The sequence below is a fragment of the Thamnophis elegans genome, chromosome 3, assembly GCF_009769535.1.
Source record: "Thamnophis elegans isolate rThaEle1 chromosome 3, rThaEle1.pri, whole genome shotgun sequence".
Classification (NCBI taxonomy): domain Eukaryota; kingdom Metazoa; phylum Chordata; class Lepidosauria; order Squamata; family Colubridae; genus Thamnophis; species Thamnophis elegans.
Window position 1 is genome coordinate 116,212,242 of NC_045543.1, and position 18,847 is coordinate 116,231,088.

An 18,847-nucleotide genomic window follows, 5' to 3' on the forward strand; every position below is an offset into this window, starting at 1 on the left:
TGGGTGAGTAGGGGAGGGGCAAGTACAGCAGGGACAAAGGCAAAATAGACTGCTAAATTGGCCATGTCCACCCAGTCATATGACCACCTAGCCACGCCCACCCTGCCGGTCCAACCCCCCCCCCCAAAAAAGCCTGAGGGACCATTAATAGGCCCCCTGTTTAAAAGGTTTGAGGACCCGTGGCTTAGGAGAATATATAAGAATATCAATTGTATGCAAAAAGATACAATATACATATATACACTATAATAGACAAGGTTATTCACATTCTATTAGTATCAGGATCCTGTGGCATGAAAAAGAAACATTAAAGATTCTATTTTGAAGATTATGTAATCTAAAATGAGATTTGGAAACTATTTCTGTTGTAACTAATGAATGTCATGCTTGTGCTGCTTTCTTAGGATAACATGAGTTCCTTTATCTTATGCTGGTAAAAGTATACGGCTAATTGCAATTGAGCTTTTGCTTTAAAGGTGTAGCCAAATCCCACTAATTCCTGCTACTGCTACCCAGCTGATCAGCATCATTAGCTGATTATTGAGACACTAGTAAAATATTACAAAAATGAATAGTCACCACTTTCTAAATTGTTTTGCATATTGCATTATGGAGCTCCATAAATTCCATCTAATATAAACTTCGTAGTCATTCCATATACAACTTTAATCTCAATTATTGCAGAATCTCTTTATTTCAGAAATGATTGGGAAAAATGGTGTGTGTGTGTGTGTGTGTGTGTGTGTGATAGACAGACAGACAGACGGACGGACAGACGGACAGACAGACAGACAGACAGACAGACAGACAGACGGAGATGCTATGGAATGGTTTAATAATTGGAAATCATCTATTGGAAATCATTTGGAGGACAAGTTTTCGGTCTACATTTTGTTCTTCCTGTTTGCCATAATGAAAATACTCAACCCTTCACTTCTCTTTTAGTTTTTGGCATGTTCAACCAATATTTTAATATTAACATTATACATATACAATATTATAATATTAACATTATGAGCCACGGTAGCGCAGTGGTTAGAGTGCAGTACTGCAGGCTACTTCTGGTGACTGCTGGCTGCCTGCAATTTGGCAGTTCAAATCTCACCAGGCTCAACGTTGACTCAGCCTTCCATCCTTCCAAGGTTGGTAAAATGAGGACCCAATTGTTGGGGGAAATAGGCTGACTCTGTAAACTGCTTAGAGAGAGTTGTAAAGCACTTGAAGTGGTATATACTGTAAGTCTAGGTGCTATTGCTATACAAAAAGATACTTCTACCTCTTTCCTTATCTTTTCCATAGGAAAAAGGATCCAGCTTCTGTCATTTGTTGCTCTTTTTGAAGATCAGGCAGAATTTTGAAGGGGGAAAAATAAGACTTTTTAATATCTCAACTATTCATACTTCTGCTTTTTCAGATCTCTAGCTGGAATTCGACAGCCTGAAATAAAGGTTCACCTCCAATCAAACCTAAACTATTTCTTCTATCTAAGAGCAGTCAATACCTTTGGAATAAGTGAACAGAGTGAAGCTGCTCTGATTTCAACAAAAGGTAGGTAAACTAAGGAAAACTTCATAACAAATAGAGAAAATGTACAAACATTAATATCTTGCATATATCATACTTTTTTTTGGTTTCCCCCAGAAAAGCTGTATATTCAGATGAAGGCTCAATAGCCATATGGTTTAACTAAGTGTAGTTAAAGTGTAGTTTCAGGTATTTTGGGGAAGACATTTGATGGATTGATGAAGCTACTTGCTTAAAATCAGACTTGCTAAACTTTGGAATTATCATGCCAAAACTGTCTATTCTCCCTCCCTCGCTTGAGACACAAACATGGCTTATGTTAGCCAGTATTTCACCAGAGCCTTGGTGGCGCAGTGGTTAGAATACAGTATTGCAAGCTAACCCTGCCCATAACCTGGAGTTCGATGCTGACTGTCTCAAGGTTAACTCATCCTTCTCATCCTTTTGGGGTCAGTAAAATGAGGACCCAGATTGTTGGGGACAATATGCTGACTCTGCAAACTGTTTAGAGAGGGCTATAAAGCACTATGAAGCAGTATATGTCTAAGTGCTATCTTCCACTTGATGGAATATTTGATGCAAAGTCTGATAGGGGGTTTGCATTTAGTAATGTGTAGAAATACAAAGAAGTGATAAATGGCTGGTCCATAAGGTACATTTGATAGCAAATGGATAAAATGTATAAAAGTATACTATCTTCCCTATATTTAGAATACAAAAAAGAATTTGGGCAAAAAAAATATATCTGGAGAACAATTGAAGGCTAGAGTATACAAGGCAGCATTGGTTTTAATGTTTAACCTTGACTCTTTGGCTTAATTGTATTGTGCACAATAGCTATATGAGCAGAAGGAAGTTTATGATGGGTCATTTCATTGTATTGGGAGCATAAATAGTGTTTGAAGGTTGTGGCTCTGCAAAAGATTGGAATAATTGTCTTTCTGGATGCTGTTTTTCCAGACACTTATCAAAAGAAAATCAAACATATATTCTATATGAGTTGGGAGTGAAGTGAATACTATAATGGTTTCTTTCCAGATACTTTGTTTTGGATGCAAATAGGTTAATGGTCACTGATTCAATTGGCTGTGCTTTCAGAGATTGTAAGAATGTTTCATGGTAAAATGAGAAAAATATATATTGACAGATCTGGGTTCGTCAGCTTTTACCTAACATTCTTAAATCAATCTTGGTTTTATTTCCTTTGTTACTCACAACTATGGCCCCATCTGGTTTTCCTCTAATTATTTCTGTAGCATTAGGATTCTTTATATACAAATCATTTATCATTTAAAAAGATCTTGTTTCTAGAAATAGGCAAGGATGGGCTTCAAAACTTTTAGCAAGGGGTTATCTGCCTGGGTGCTGGCTGGCCGTGGCCATGGTGGCGTGGCCTAATTGGCCTTCTGCACCACAGGGGTGGGGTGGGGGTGGCATTTTTACCTGCCCAGGCTGCAGAGGCTTTCCTCAAGCCTCCAGGAGGGCGAAAATGGCTTCCCCAGGCTCCATAGGCCCTCTGGAGGCCAGAAATGGGCCCATTTCCAGTCTTCTCAAACTTCCGGTAGAGGCATTTTTTGCTCTCCTCCAAGCCTCTGTGCACACCCTGCACTTACCTGCATCCAAAACAGGCTACATGGGGACTCCTAGGAAAGGAATGGCGTGGTGGGGTGGGTGGGGCCAGCCAGGAGTGGGATTTGGGAGTACTCCGAACTGCACAGAATCTTAGCTAGAGGTTCTGCCGAGCCAGAGGTAGGTTCCTACCGGTTCAAACAGTTTTGGCTGAGTAGGTAGTAACTCAGCTGGCCATGCCCCCGAACCGGTTCTATCGGTGGCCCCTATGGTGGCACCATTTTGTTTTTTACTACTGCGCATACGAAACATGTCCCTGAGCGAACCGGTAGTAACAGAAGCCAGAGCCCACCTCTGTCCCGAATCCCTGTGAACCCCCCAGCAGCCCACTCCTGGAAATAGGTGTGCTCCTCATAAATTTCTCTGGCAGATGTTTTGTGAAATTCTCTAAAGAGGTATCTGAGTTAAAATGCAGTTCCTTCCTTAGTAGAAACTTCAGTTGTCAATCTTTCTCTGGACCAAAGTCAATGCGCAATGAATAAGTGTGTTTGAGTGGGGAGTGGCTATTTCTGATTTATATGAAAAAACAAATTGATAATGAGAATATTTGTATTTTGAAAGGAAGCATATGAGAGGGAAAAGGTAAGGTCTCCTTTTAGCTGAACTGAACTCCTGATAACTTCATGGGCGTGGAGAAGGACCTGGTTATTATCCCTCCTTTGAGATGCTTTTTCAATTTCCTAGGCTTAATATTTACCTTTTTAAAAAGTGTACTTTGTGTACGTTTACATGTAAAAAGCCTGATTGGGAAATTTATATACTGTAAAAATAATATTACATTGAGATAGCAATGTACAAGTTTACATTTTAAAAAAATCTGGAAAATTGTGCACATAAGCTTTGCAAATTAGGCTAAGATGCAAATGGAAAAGGATGCACTTGTGATTCTTGTGAATCATTTTTTGGGTGTCTTTCTCATGTAGGATAGGAAAATAGATCAAATTTATCATGATCCTTTTCCTTTGCTCTTTAGCGCAGAAGGGGTGAGCTCTGCCATTGAGCATAATGTTTTAATGGTTTGATGGTTAGTAGAATGAATCTAAGTTTCTAAGTTCAGATCAATTCTTAGTCTGGGAAAATGTGATTTTTCCACTGAATTGAATAAAAAAATCAGAAATAGTCGTGGTGGCGCAGTGGTTAGAATGCAGTACTGCAGGATACTTCTGCTGACTGTTGGCTGCCTTCAATTTGCAGTTTGAATCTCACCAGGTTCAAGGTTGACTTAGCCTTCCATCCTTCCGAGGTCCGTAAAATGAGGACCCAGATTCTTGGGGGCAATATGTTGACCCTATAAACTGCTTGGAGAGGGCTTGTAAAACACTGTAAAGCAATATATAAGTCTAAATGTTATTGCTATTGTGTATTAGAGTTGGCTTTTAAGACCCTTATTTCTCAATGCTTAATTGAAAAAAATGAGAAGGCCTACCTATCTCACACAATATTGTTTCTGCAATATTGATTTCTATAGTTTTAAATAGTAATTTCTGTAGTTCTAATATAACCTGATGAGCCATTTCCCTCATTCACGAAATGGTGTTTATTTTTTGCCTATGAATTACAATAGGAACAAGATTTCATATAATGAGAGAACTTGTTCATCCTGCACTGCAAGTATCACCCAATGGAACCATGATATCCCTTCCGGATGATGCGAATCTCACTGGGTACGTTTTTACTGATTCATGTTATTTCTTTCTACTGGATGATATTTTCAACAGGATATGTGGATTAGAGACTGTAAAAAAAGAAAACAGACTTCCTTCCTTCCTTCCTTCCCTCCCTCCCTCCCTCCCTCCTTCCCTCTTCCTTTCCTTTCCTTTCCTTTCCTTTCCTCTTTTCTTTTCTTTTTTCTTTTTTCCATTTTGTTAGTTTAAAAAAACAGCAATGTTGTCATCTTTTGAAAGTCCTAAGGAACCTTTGGGCAGTTTTCTTTGTCAAATGGTTTGGATTTAAGGAAGGCCTAATAAAGGACAGTAGAAAAACATCCGTTTGGGTGCATGTAAATCCATCAAAATATCCAAATGATTTCTGGATTTATTTTTTCTTTTGCTGCCTTGGTGTGTTACTCTGGGTCCCTCTCCAGCCAGTCTACAGCACTAACTGGCCCTTTGAATTTCAATTTTACACAGGTTATTTTTGTCCTTTAAACAGCAGGTTGCTTGTGGTCTTGATCAAGATCATATTTATTACACTGTGTAGAACTCTGTAACCCTTTCTCTACATAGCCCAAGTAGTAAACAAGATAGAGGAAGAATGCAGGGCATGCCTTCTGGAATTCTTTCCAATCCCTTTACCAAGCATAGGATGTTTCTATTTTGTCTGTGTGATGAAATAACATGTTGCATTTGCATGTGCATTTTCTGCTGTTTCCCAATACATGATGCATTCAGGTATGTGTATGTCTCATCGGAAGCATTGGAGGACTACATATACTCTACTCGAGGTCAAGTAATTAGGAGGAAAGGAGTTTTCATTCTAATAAATGTATTCTAAATTATTTTCCAATTGACTCTCCCAGAAAGATGAATTGGAGGAATCTGAAGTGGATTTTCAAACCCAACCTTTTTCTGCCAGCATTTCCCTAGCAGGTCAAATGCAGTCTTATTTTGTTTATTCTTGGAGAGTTGTCCTCTTGACACAGTTCTGACCCCTTATTTATTTAATTCCCACTTTCTGTTGGCTTGGGAATGGAAAGTTCCATGTTAGGGAAAGCCTCTGGAATTCTTTTCCACCCCTAAACCAATAGTAGCCATAGGAAGTGTCTGCACATTTCTTCTGTGTAATGAAGTTACATATTACCTCCATACAGGCTTTCTCTCCAGAGATGACTCGGGATATGTGAATATATATTGCCTGGGTGTGTTAATGGTATCTGGGTGCATGCAGATTTGTTGTCTATGTGTGAGAGAGGGGCTAATCAGAATGGAGAGATATGTGTTGCCTATGTGTGTATGTCTAAGCTGGGTGCACATGTGTTGCATTTGTATATTTCTATTCTCCACTCATGTGTATCTGTGTGTGCACAAACAGACTTGCTCCACTCTAAGCCATATGACCTGGAGGGAAAGAGATTTATGAATCAATAAACCAAATAAACCAAGTTTTTGCCTACTTGCATTTGGGGAATTTAAATTGGATTTCCCTCCCCCCCCCTGCTCTGGTTTGCGCCCATTAATGAACTCAATCTTTCTTTTGATGATTTCTGCAGTTTTGTTTTTGTTCCATTCTGTTTCCAAAAAGGTGTCCAGAGCCCTTTGACATCATTTATTTCTTATCTTTCCATTGGTTTCGAAAGGGAAAAGGGGTTCTTTCTTGCCTCAAATACTGCGATGGTTATGGTGAAAAGCTAGGAGACTTGAGACCTGCTTAATGTTTGAGCTGGCATGGTTGTTGGAAGGCAAGGCTACTTTTCTTTGTCATCTCTTTGTGCAGAAGCCCACCAGTGTTGGGTGAGCTCTTGCCTGCCCAAGGATGGCATTACTGGGAAATCACCGTCAGTGATTGTGGAGCTTACAAAGTTGGGATCTGCTCTTCAACGCTCCTAGAAAGTAGTGACCTGGGACAGAAAAATAATTCTTGGTGCTTACATTGCTCCAACAAAACAAGGTAATACAAAGTAGCTCTTTCTTGAAACTTCTCTTAATGTCCTTTAATGCTTTTCTTTGATAGTGGCAGTGGTGGGATTCAGCCAGTTCATACCTATTCCGGAGAACCAGTTGTTAACTTTCTAAACAGTTTGGAGAACCAGTTGTTGGAAGAAATCTCATTTTGGTTTTTTCCACTTTACAGGGCTAATCCTGTAAGGAAGGCAGGAAGGAAATATTCTCGTGTTGTTTCTAGCCTAATCCTTATTGCCCTACTTATAGAAACTGCCTCTCCCATTAACCCTTATTACATTGTAACAGCTAAGGCAAAGCGCCCATTGACCTGAGTGACGTTGAGTTGGCCATGGTCACATGGTCACATGACACCGAGCCCCGCGTACCTAGCTGGTCATTAGGTCAGAGAACCAGTGGTTAAATTATTTGAATCCCACCACTGGTAGTGGGCACTAGTGGTGTATTAACCATTAAGCAGACTAAGCATGTGTTTAGGGCACCAGGCCCAAAGGGTGCACCACAAAATTGAGAAAGGAAAAAAAAACCCAGTGAAGATTTGTACAGTATGTACAAAGGAGGGGGGGGGTTAACAAGATTTGTTAGTGCTTAGGACACCAGTGAGCCTTACTCCACCACTGGTGGTCTTTTGAAAGTAATGCCCAAATTTGGAGCAGAATTTCCCCCAGTCAGATGCATCTGTGTATGAGGAGGAGAGGGGATTTCAAATAAGTCAAGAAGGCAGAATCCACTGATTGTAAAAAGTGGCAAGACTTCAGCCTTGCTGACACCTCTCCCATCTCTTCTGATGGACATCCTAATCCAGTGGTGGCGAACCTATGGCACGCATGCCAGAAGTGGCACACTGAGCCCTCTCTGTGTGTATGTGCGTTGTCATCCCAGCTCAGCTCCACCGCGTTTCTTTATGGTGTTTCTCTTCATCATTTGCAGGGAAACAGAAGTTTCTCTGCAAATGACAAAACAGAAGCTCTGTTTCGGGTCTCTGCCGTGCATGCACAGGCAACACAGATGCATGTGTGGGGGGCACACTTGCATGTGTAGAATGCCTGTGCGTATGCGCTCATCCCTGCACCCCTTACAGTATGGGCATGCACAAGCGCGCATGTACTTTGGGCATTCGGTGCCTAAAAGGTTCGCCATCACTGTCCTAATCCAAATGAACAAGAGACTCCACAAAAACAATGAAAGTTTCTTAAAAGGAAGAATTGATAGCAAAATAACAAGTTGGAAGTAATAGTCACAGAATATTAGTGCCAATGAGAATAAAAATGATCCCCGTCAGAAGCAGAGAAGATGACTTGTTTCAAAATTGGTTGAGATTGTCTTGGCAACATTTCGGCGGGGTCTCGCTCGCCATCTTCAGCCAAAAACACCAGCCTGAAGATGGTGAGTGAGACCTCGCCGAAACGTTGCCAAGACAATCTCAATCTTACACGGGAAAAGATCCGAATACAACAAGACAAGGATACCTACACCTGTGAAAATCTACGGTGCACCTGTATCTTAGTCCATTCACTTTTCTGCTAGTTGGCCTCTTCTTCTCTTTTCTTCTAGCACTTTCCTAGTCCTAGGGAAAGCTAGCTTTTTCCAAAAAGCTAGTTTTCACATGATAAGTCTTACATTTACTTAAAGTAGGATTCTGTAAACCTCTAGTAAGCATTCTGGGTTGATTTGTTTGATTATTCATTTGTTGGGTCTATTTGAGTATCCATGGCATTCTCAGGAGTTTTCTCCAATATCATATTTCATAAACATCAATGTTCTTCCTATCTTTCAAAATCCAGATGCCGCACTTAGAAATATAAATAGTCAGGGGAAAAATTGAAGGAAAGCAAAAAAACCAAATTAGAACACCAACCTATTTCCCAATCTAGTGCTCTGCAGAAATTTTGGGGCTGCAACACCCAGAATTCCCAGGCAGCCCATGGTTTGAATTCTGGTAATTGAGGTTCCAAAACATCTGGAATAGTTGGGAAAGATTGATGGAGTAATTCTCTAAGGTTGTTTAAATGAGGTCTCCTGAAATCCAGTGCATGGACAGCTGTGTTATAAGCTGATTTGATCACTTTCTTCCCAAATTTCTGTTGCTTTTACTGCTTCAGCCAGTTTTATTTATTTATTTATTTAGGAAAATTTATTTTGCTACCTACCTACTGAAGGTGACTGAAGGTGGATTACATGGATATAAAAACATCATATAAAATGAAAATAATAAAAAGAAAAATAATAAAATAATAACATTCACTTCCCCCCCACCAATGAAAACACACATTCATATAAACCATTTAATGGGCTCCATCCTGCTCTCGGTTCCCTAGGCCCACTGGCAGAACCAGTTCTTCTCCATTGGCTTTGATCAGCTATAAGAGAAGTAAACTTCACCCTTCCAAAAGATAAAATAATAAGACCTCCCCAAGGAACCTGCAGTTTTTGCTGAGTTGTTTTTCCAAGATATGTCTAGCTATCATCATCATCATCATCATCATCATCATCATCATCATCATCCCACCCTACTTGGAACAACTTATATCTTCTAATGTTACCTTAACAGTTCCTAGGTCCTTGGTTAGGACTCGAGCTGTTGAGCTACCAACCAGCCCCAAAGGCTATGAATCTCACCAAAGATTAACCAAATAATAATAATAATAATAATAATCATCATTATCATCATCATCATCTTGTGGGACTTTTGAATACAAGCAGATCGTCATTTTGAGCACAAAGTGCCAGATATCACGGTTGTAGAGGGCAAAAATGTACAGTTTATTGATATCGCTCTGGAGATGCCAGAGTCAAAGAAAAAGAACTAGAAAAAATAATGAACTATCACGACCTGGCTATCAAAACTACACGGCTATGTAGCATGTAACAGTGATACCCAACATGGCAGTTGGCACCATGTTCAAAATTTTTACAAGATACATCAATAAATTGCAGCTTTCTGCAATAACACCAGCAGAACTGCAAAAAACTGTGCTACTCGGAACATCTTATATTTTAAGAAGGTACTTGGTTGATACCTAGGACGCTGGCAGAAAAATGTATCAACCATTAGCACCAGTCAATGGTATTTGTGAGATATTTTTGAATGTTCAGTTGGCTGAGTTTCATGTTTAATGAATAACAACAACAACAACAACAACAATAACAATAATAAAAGTATGGTTCATTGACATTGCAATACCTGGATATGCATGAATTGAAGATAAACAGCAAGAAAAAATCACAAATCACAAGAAATTGTGTGTTGTCCCAATTGTAATGGAGCAATACCTAAAGGGCTACCTCGCTATTTGGAAATTTTAAATTTATCAAACTTGAACATTCTGATTCTACAAAAAACCACCCTACTTGGAACAGCTTATATCCTCCAACGTTACCTTAACAGTTCCTAGGTCCTTGGTTAGGACTCGAGCTGTTGAGCTACGAACCAGCCCCAAAGGCTGTGAATCTCAGCAAAGATTATTATTATTAATAATAATAATAATAATAATTAGGCAACGTTTACCATCACTAAAAACTGTGCCTAAGAAAATTTTGGCCCCTATCATGAAAATGGTTAATGCAATGTTTTCAACAATTGAACCAGGATCCATCTTGGAAACAAACCAGTTAATGTACAGCGCAGCTGTAATAGTCACTAATGAACTAGGCATTAAAATTAAAGTACCTAGTCACACAACAGAAAAAGCATCAAAGCCAAAGTGGAAAATCCGTTTAGAACAAAAAATCAAAAAATTAAGGGCAGATGCTAGTAACTTAAAGAACATGCATGAGCAACGGCTTAAAAACAACAAAATCATAGATCGGCTAATCAGAAGATATAGATTGGATACAAGAAACATCAATGAAGCTGTAGAGATTGTAAAACAGCAGATAACAGCAACAGCTAGAAAAATTGAAAGATATGAGGCACGAATCATCCAATATAAACAAAATCAGGACTACAACAAGGAAGCAAAGTGGATACGTGACTTTGAGAAAAGCATTGGCAACAAACAAATGCAAGTATTAGAAATAACAACTGAGATGCTCAAAAATCGAGTTAAAAAGGTAAAGAATTGGACATCACCTGGAAAGGACCAATTACATGGTTTCTGGCTCAAATATCTGACCAGTTTACATGCAATATTGGCCAGGCAACTGAATGAAATTTTACAAAAGGGCCAAATTGATGAATGGTTGACAACTGGAAAAACATACTTGATTCAGAAAGATGCAACTAAAGGAACAACACCTGAAAACTACAGACCAATAACATGCTTGCCAACAACCTTCAAATTACTCACAGGCATTATTGCAGATAACATGATGGATTATTTGGAAACAAACAACATCTTGCCAGTAGAGCAAAAAGGCAACAAAAGAAGGAGCAGGGGCACAAAAGATCAGCTTCTAATTGATAAAATGATATTAGAAAATTGTAAGAACAGAAAAACGAACTTGAATATGGTCTGGATTGATTACAAAAAGGCATTTGACTCACTGCCACATAGTTAGATCATAAAATGCTTAGGAACAACTGGCATTAGCAAAAATATTACATCCTTTACTGAAAAGGTGATGAAACAATGGAGAACTGAGTTGGCAGTAGGGAATGAGATCTACGGAATGGTTAATATCAAGCGAGGAGTTTTCCAGGGTGATTCACTTTCACCTCTTCTCTTCATCATCGCAATGATCCCACTATCAGTAATCTTAAAAAAAATGAAATTAGGCTACCAAACAGCCAAAGAAGCTGAAAAAATTTCGCATTTACTATATATGGATGATTTGAAACTCTATGGAAAGTCAGAAATAGAAATCCAATCATTGACAAACAAAGTCCGAGTATTCAGCACCGATATTGCAATGCAGTTTGGCATGGAAAAATGCACCACTATCCATAAAAAGGGGAAAAATCACTGCATGTGAGGGAATTGAAATGCCCAATGGCCAATTAATTAAATGCAAAGAAAATGAAGCCTACAAATACTTAGGCATTCTGCAGTTGGATAACATCAAGCATGGAGAAGTAAAAACTATTGTCAGGCGAGAGTACACCAACAGAGTTAGGAAAATTTTGAAATCTAAATTGAATGGTGGAAATACAATCAAGGCCATAAATACCTGGGCAATACCAGTTATAAGATACACAGCTGGTATAGTTAACTGGACACAAGCTGATTTGGACCTTTTGGACCGAAAAACCAGGAAACTAATGACAATGCACTACAGTTTACATCCACGTGGTGATACTGATAGACTATATCTGCCCCGAAAATCAGGTGGCAGAGGATTATTACAAGTGAAGCAAACAGTTGAAGAAGAAAAAGATGCACTGGCTGATTATTTAAAAGAAAGTCAAGAACATCTATTAATCGAAGTAAAGAACAAAAATCTACTGAAGGCCCAACAGACGAAACAAGAATACAGAAAAGATGTGATAAAATCAAGAATGGAGAGTTGGCAGAACAAAGCACTGCATGGCCAATTTCTGGAAAAAATAAAAGATAAAGTGGACAGTGAACAAACTTGGTTATGGTTAACAACAGGTACATTAAAGAAAGAAACAGAGTCACTAATCCTGGCTGCGCAAGAACAAGCTATCCGCACAAATGCCATTAAGGCCAAAATCGAAAAATCCTCTGATGATGCCAAATGCAGACTTTGCAAAGAAGCTGATGAAACTGTTGATCACATACTCAGCTGCTGTAAAAAAATCGCGCAGACTGATTATAAATTGCGGCACAATTCAGTAGCACAAATGATCCATTGGAATTTGTGCAAAAATTATAATATTAAAACAGCAACAAACTGGTGGGAACATTAGCCTGAAAAAGTCACCAAAAATCAGATGGTCAAGATCTTGTGGGATTTCCGTATACAAACCGACAAAATACTGGCGCATAATACACCAGACATCACACTGGTTGAGAAAAATAAGGTCACAATCATAGACATCGCAATACCAGGTGATAGCAGGGTCGCCGAGAAGGAACATGAAAAAATCGCAAGATACCAGGACTTAAAAATCGAAATTCAACGACTATGGCACAAACCAGCAGTGGTAATTCCAGTGGTAATTGGCACACTGGGTGCTATTCCAAAAGCACTGGAATTACATTTAAAACAGTTAAAAATTGACAAAATCACCATCAGTCAAATGCAAAAAGCCGCACTGCTTGGATCTGCACGCATATTACGAAAATACGTTACATCGTCCTAGGCCCCTGGGTGGGGCCCGACTAGTAACCAATGCCAAATCCGGCGAAACAACTGGCCGCTGTGATACAATTGTATAATAATAATAATAAGGTACATTAAAGAAAGATCCTGGCTGCGCAAGAACAAGCTATCCGCACAAATGCTAAAAAATCACGCAGACTGATTATAAATTGCGGCACAATTCAGTAGCACAATTCAGTAGCACAAATGATCCATTGGAATTTGTGCAAAAATTATAATATTAAAACAGCAACAAATTGGTGGGAACATCAGCCTGAAAAAGTCACCAAAAATCAGATGGTCAAGATCTTGTGGGATTTTCGTATACAAACAGACAAAATACTGGCGCATAATACACCAGACATCACACTGGTTGAGAAAAACAAGATTACAATCAATCATTGCAATACCAGGTGATAGCAGGGACAATGAGAAGGAATATGAAAAAAACGCGAAATACCAGGACTTAAAAATCGAAATTCAATGATTATGGCACAAACCAGCAGTGGTAATTCCAATGGTAATCGGCACACTGGGTGCTATTCCAAAAGCACTGGAATTACATTTAAAACAGTTAAAAAATTGACAAAATCACCATCAGTCAAATGCAAAAAGCCGCACTGCTTGGATCTGCACGCATATTACGAAAATACTTTATGATGTCCTAGGCCCCTGGGTGGGGCCCGACTAGTAACCAATACCAAATCCAGCGAAACAACTGGCCGCTGTGATACAATTCTGTTGTTGCGATAATAATGATAATGATAATAATAATGATGATGATGATGTCTCCTGAAAGTTATGTATTCAGTCCAGGAAGGCACTATCCTGATTTTCTGTAGTCTATAGTACTACAGTATATCTTTCTACTTTCCCCTTCGTTTTATTCTTACCCAAAAAATCTTGGTTAGAGTCTCATTCTCAGATTCCTGAATTTCATGCATTTCTTTCACATACCCTTCAACCTTTGCATTCCACTGATGAGTTTCATAGAATCAAAGAACCAAAAGGTTTGAAGGGAGTATGGAAGTCTTCAATTTCAACACTCTGCCTTGGGATCTCAGACCATCTTGGGCCAATGGCAGTCCAACCTCTTTTTTTAAATGTCCAGTGTGTAATAACTCTCAAGGTCAGAAAATAACTCCTTCTTTTGAGTTTTTGTTTGAATAAATTTACACCTGCTTCCCTATGATAGCCTTTCAAGTATTGGAAGACTGATATCATGCTTTGCCTTTGTCTTCTCTCCTTTAGGCTAAACATATTCAGTTCTTATAACCGAGACTCATAGGATCTGACCTCCAAGTGCTTCGCCATCTTTGTTGTTTTTCTCTGCAGTTTTTCTCTGCAGTTTTCATTTCCCAAACAACCTTTTTGCACCCATAATCTTAACATTACCCCATTGCTGATATAATCCAAATTTCATCCCTCAGTTGTTTCTACTAGATCACATTCTCTTTCCTGCATTAGTATTTCTTGGTTTTGCCTGTGTCCATATTTCCATTGGCAGTTTTTCATCATCATCCCCGTGATGTTTCATTTATAACTGAAATTGAATAATTTGTAAACAAATTTGAATGCAAGCTTCCATCTCTCTCTACGAGAATGGGGTGAATAAAATTTCACCATAAGGTCCTCTTCCTGATTTTCTGGTTGTATAATTTTCATTAACTGAATTAGGAGCAGAGCTTTGAACTCTTGCAATTTGTTGTTGTAATGAATCCTCCAACCATGAGATCCATCTGTCTTATCCTGGGGCAATTTGCTGCATAGTTAATACATTGCTCCCACGGCTGCTTCGCTCGAGGTCATCCTGATGATATAACTGGTATTGGGAGTGAAAGAGAGACCAGTTTCCTTGGACTGAATCCAGAACTTTGCAAAGCTGGATGATCGCTAGCTAGGAATAGTACTCTAGTGATATACTCTGTCTCGTTTTTTCTGGCAGATAAGGTCACATTGTGGTGGTTTTCAGACTTCTCTTCTCCATATCTAATTAGTATTTTTAATTTAACACTCATCATCCATTGAAAAGGGTGGTTATTATCTGTAATACTGTATTTCAAAATGAGTGCTTAATGAAATGAAGCGGAGCATATATACTTCCTTGTAATTATTTCAGCAGCCAGTAAAGAATAAGCACTTTGATTAATACTATGGTGATACTTATTTCTGTGTGGAAATGCATATGTAAAGGGAGATATATGGGGATGAACAGGTCAGACCTATTCTTCCTTGGGTCCCCATTGTTAGATTCCATACAGAAAAAATACTGGAATCCATATACCGTATATACTCGAGTATAGGCCGACCCGAATATAAGCCGAGGCACCTAATTTTACCACAAAAAACTGGAAAAGTTATTGACTCGAGTATAAGCCTAGGGTGGGAAATGCAGCAGCTACCGGTAAATTTCAAAAATAAAAATAGATACCAATAATGTTTTTGAATATTTATTTCAAAGAAAAACAGTAAACTAGCGGTGTATTCAATGAAATACTTCACTCACCTCATGATGCTGATGTCCCGCTGTGATGATGATGTCCCGTGCAGCCGCGGGAGCGATGTCCCGCCTCCTATGACACACGGCACAGTGATTCCTATCATTGGATCACTGTACCAGAGGAGGTGGGACATCGCTATGTGGCTGCTTGCCATAACAAGGAGGAGGTGGGACATCGTTGCAGAGCGGCAGGAGGGGGAGGAAGGGGAATCGTAAGACAGCCCTGCATTACATTAGAACGTGAGGAGGGGGGATGGTGCGGTGCGCGCTGCGCGGCAAACTGACACAGAGGGAGGGGAAACTCACAGGGGCACTGGGCCATTCACGCGTGTCACCCAGCGGCATGGCCCCGCCCCTTTTTCTCCTCCATTTCGGGCAAATTTTTCACTGACTCGAGTATAAGCCGAGGCGGCTTTTTTCAGCCCAAAAAGTGGGCTGAAAAACTAGGCTTATACTCGAGTATATACAGTATCATTAAGCAATGGGATTCCAGATCCTTATTCCCAAGATCTAAAAATAAAGTAACCTGTTGAGATCTCTTTCTGAACAGGTGGTGGAGTTCTGTACAGTACTTTTCAGATCTCAGAAACTTTTTTGTCTATCCAAGGAGTCGGTTATAAATTGGCCTTTGCAGTCAGGTTGGCATCAGATGATATTTAGATAGTGTTGGACTAAACAAATTCTGTGATGGACCTTTGCCATAGATCTGTATTGATTTTATATTTTTTTGCTCTTTGCAGTCCTGCATATAAAGTTCTGCACAATGGCGAGATCAGTGAAATTATGGTGACTGAACAGCCTGTCCGGATTGGCATCCTGCTAGACTACAGTACTGGAAGACTCCTATTTCTCAATGCAGAAAGAGGGCAGTTGCTCTCTGCTATCAAGTACAGATTCACTAAAGCAGCTTATCCTGTTTTTGTACTGGAACAATCAGGGTTTCTCAACCTGCATGCAGGCATGGAAGTACCAGAATTTGCAAAGCAAAGCTGAACATTTTCTTCTGAATCACATACAAATCAAAAAGAAAGAAAAAGAAGAATTTGGTAAAAAGACTTGAGATGGATTTTTCCCCTTTAAATGCAATGGCCATGATTCAGAGAAATACTCAGTCTTTGGTGGCCTCTGTAAGTTTTCCCTTCTATTCAGAAACACGACACAAACAACAAACAGGAACCCTGCAACGGTGGGGAACTTTCAAGAACAGATCACAGAAGCTCTCCTTAGGGAAAAAAAAAACTGAGAAGCTAACAGAGTACATGTAATCCATCCACAGGCCTGCAAGGTATTTGGATGGTGCCCAAAATCTTTCCCCCAGTTATTTCTATTCAGTGGAATCATGTGCTCAACGCTTGCAGAGAAATCCTAAATAGAATCTCACCACTTAACTATTTTTCATGCACTGTGTTGCAGGTATTGAATTACTTTCTGGAGGAAAAAATGTTTAGGTTACTATGTTAATATTAATGATATGTTAAAATAATGGATTAAATATCAAATATTAATATTAATTAATATACAAAGATGCGATATGCTCATGCACCACCTATTGACTGAAGGGTACTAGAAGCTTCTTTTTCATTAGTTCCTTGGTTTCAGGTCCAACACAACTGGAAAGACCAAGCAAGCAAGAACATACAGATTTCAGGAAGATATTTTTTAATGCTAAACAGAAGTAAACATGGAATTTTGGAAATGCAAATAAGAATTTTGACCTTCATTAACAGTGCATTAAAACCAGTCAAGCTTCTCTGAGAAATTTGAAATGCACCTTTTCAGATTCCTCTCCAGTTGTGCGTAGTGGGTTTATGTGATGTTTATTTATTCAAGACATTTATATAGCTGACCATGGGTAATATGGTAGCCTAGAGGTGGAGCTCCCACCTCACAATCAAGAGGCTGTGAGCTGGATCCTAGGTAGAGGTAGATATTTCTCTGAGCGTAATGAGTAATTGTCTGCAAGCTCTGTATAGGCATCAGGAAGGGCATCCAGCCAATAAACGCTCAAACTCCATTCAGTGGCCTCATCTCCATCCCAATGCAAGAAATTACAGGGTTGTTCAGCCCAGTTCGGGCAAACCGGTAGTGGTGGTGGTGGGAGACTCTGCCCATTCGCCTGGATGCTTCTCTGCATGCGCGTGAACTGGTAGTAATCCGGTTAGGAACCCACCATTGATAAATATACAGTATGTAAATATACTATGCTGGTCATTTCCAACTCTAGGGATGGTGCTCATCTCCGTTTCAAAGCCAAAGAGCCAGTGCTATCTGAAGACGATAGATAGATAGATAGATAGATAGATAGATGGATGGATGGATGGATGGATGGATGGATGGATGGATGGATGGATGGGCGGGCGGGCGGGCGGGCGGGCAGGCAGGCAGGCAGGCAGGCAGGCAGGCAGATATCTGCTCATCTTTCAACCAACTTTGGCAGCTGTCAATCAAAAATTAGGTATCAATTGACTCATCCATTGTCTCTTCATTGTTTATGTTGTGGATAGACCATCATGGAGAAAATCTATGTGGTTGCCAAGAGTCAGCAATGAATTGATCATACATCATTATCATCATCATCATCATCACCATCTCCATCTTCCATCTTTATCTCATCCATTCCTTCCTCAGCCTCCCCAAAATCTCTCACAGTTGAAAATGAGTAGCCCATTTAACAAGTACCCAAGTGCAGGGTTGGCTCTATTTTGGAGCAGCGGGAAGCAATTGAAGGGTAGGCAGCAGCAGTGACAACTTCTCAGCCATTCCTTCCAAGCATCCTTTTCTCTGGGAAAGTACAGTTGTATTTGTTTTATGCAGCCTATTCTGGGCCTCCTAAACGACTTTCCAGGCATGTTTACTTGAGTTTGGCAGCTAATCTATTATATATCTGTGCTTTTTAAAACATTTTAACATATATAATTAACAAAACAACCTTAAAAGTAAAAAAAAAAAAACACTTAGAAACCAAAAGAAAAGGGGGAAAAAAACCTCTTCCAACTCTATATTTCTGCTTTTTAAATTTTTTGTAGCAAGTAAGGCTAAATTAAAAAGCTTTGGGGAGAAGTCAGATGTTTCCTAGGTACAGCATAGCTTATCCTCTTTAATCCTTGGAGCCTGAGCTGGAAAAAAAATAATGACTGTCTATCAAAGATAAACACTAATTTCCACTGTCAAGTAAGAGCAGAACCAGAATTCCACTCCTTTAAATGGTATTGATATCCAAATCAGGTGTACTGGTTTTTGTCCCAGGGGGAAAAAAAAGAGGTTGGTTCAATTCCAGCTTCACACCCTGGGGTACAAATGATATTCTTGCAAATGTGGAGACCAGAGCTTTTCATTTTCTTTACAGCTACCCTTCCTTGACTCCTGCAAT

At 39.5% G+C, this 18,847-nt stretch overlaps 1 protein-coding gene across 1 annotated transcript in view; it reads left to right on the forward strand.

Annotated features, from left to right (window-relative positions):
- The window catches only part of CMYA5 (cardiomyopathy associated 5), a 64,491-nt gene extending 48,021 nt beyond the window's left edge, over positions 1-16,470 (forward strand). Inside the window, exons 10-13 of the mRNA XM_032213874.1 lie at positions 1,415-1,548; positions 4,718-4,817; positions 6,586-6,759; positions 16,218-16,470. Of these exons, the coding sequence (XP_032069765.1) occupies positions 1,415-1,548; positions 4,718-4,817; positions 6,586-6,759; positions 16,218-16,470 (661 nt within the window). The remainder of the gene's footprint in view (positions 1-1,414; positions 1,549-4,717; positions 4,818-6,585; positions 6,760-16,217) is intronic.
- Positions 16,471-18,847: the final 2,377 nt, after the last annotated feature.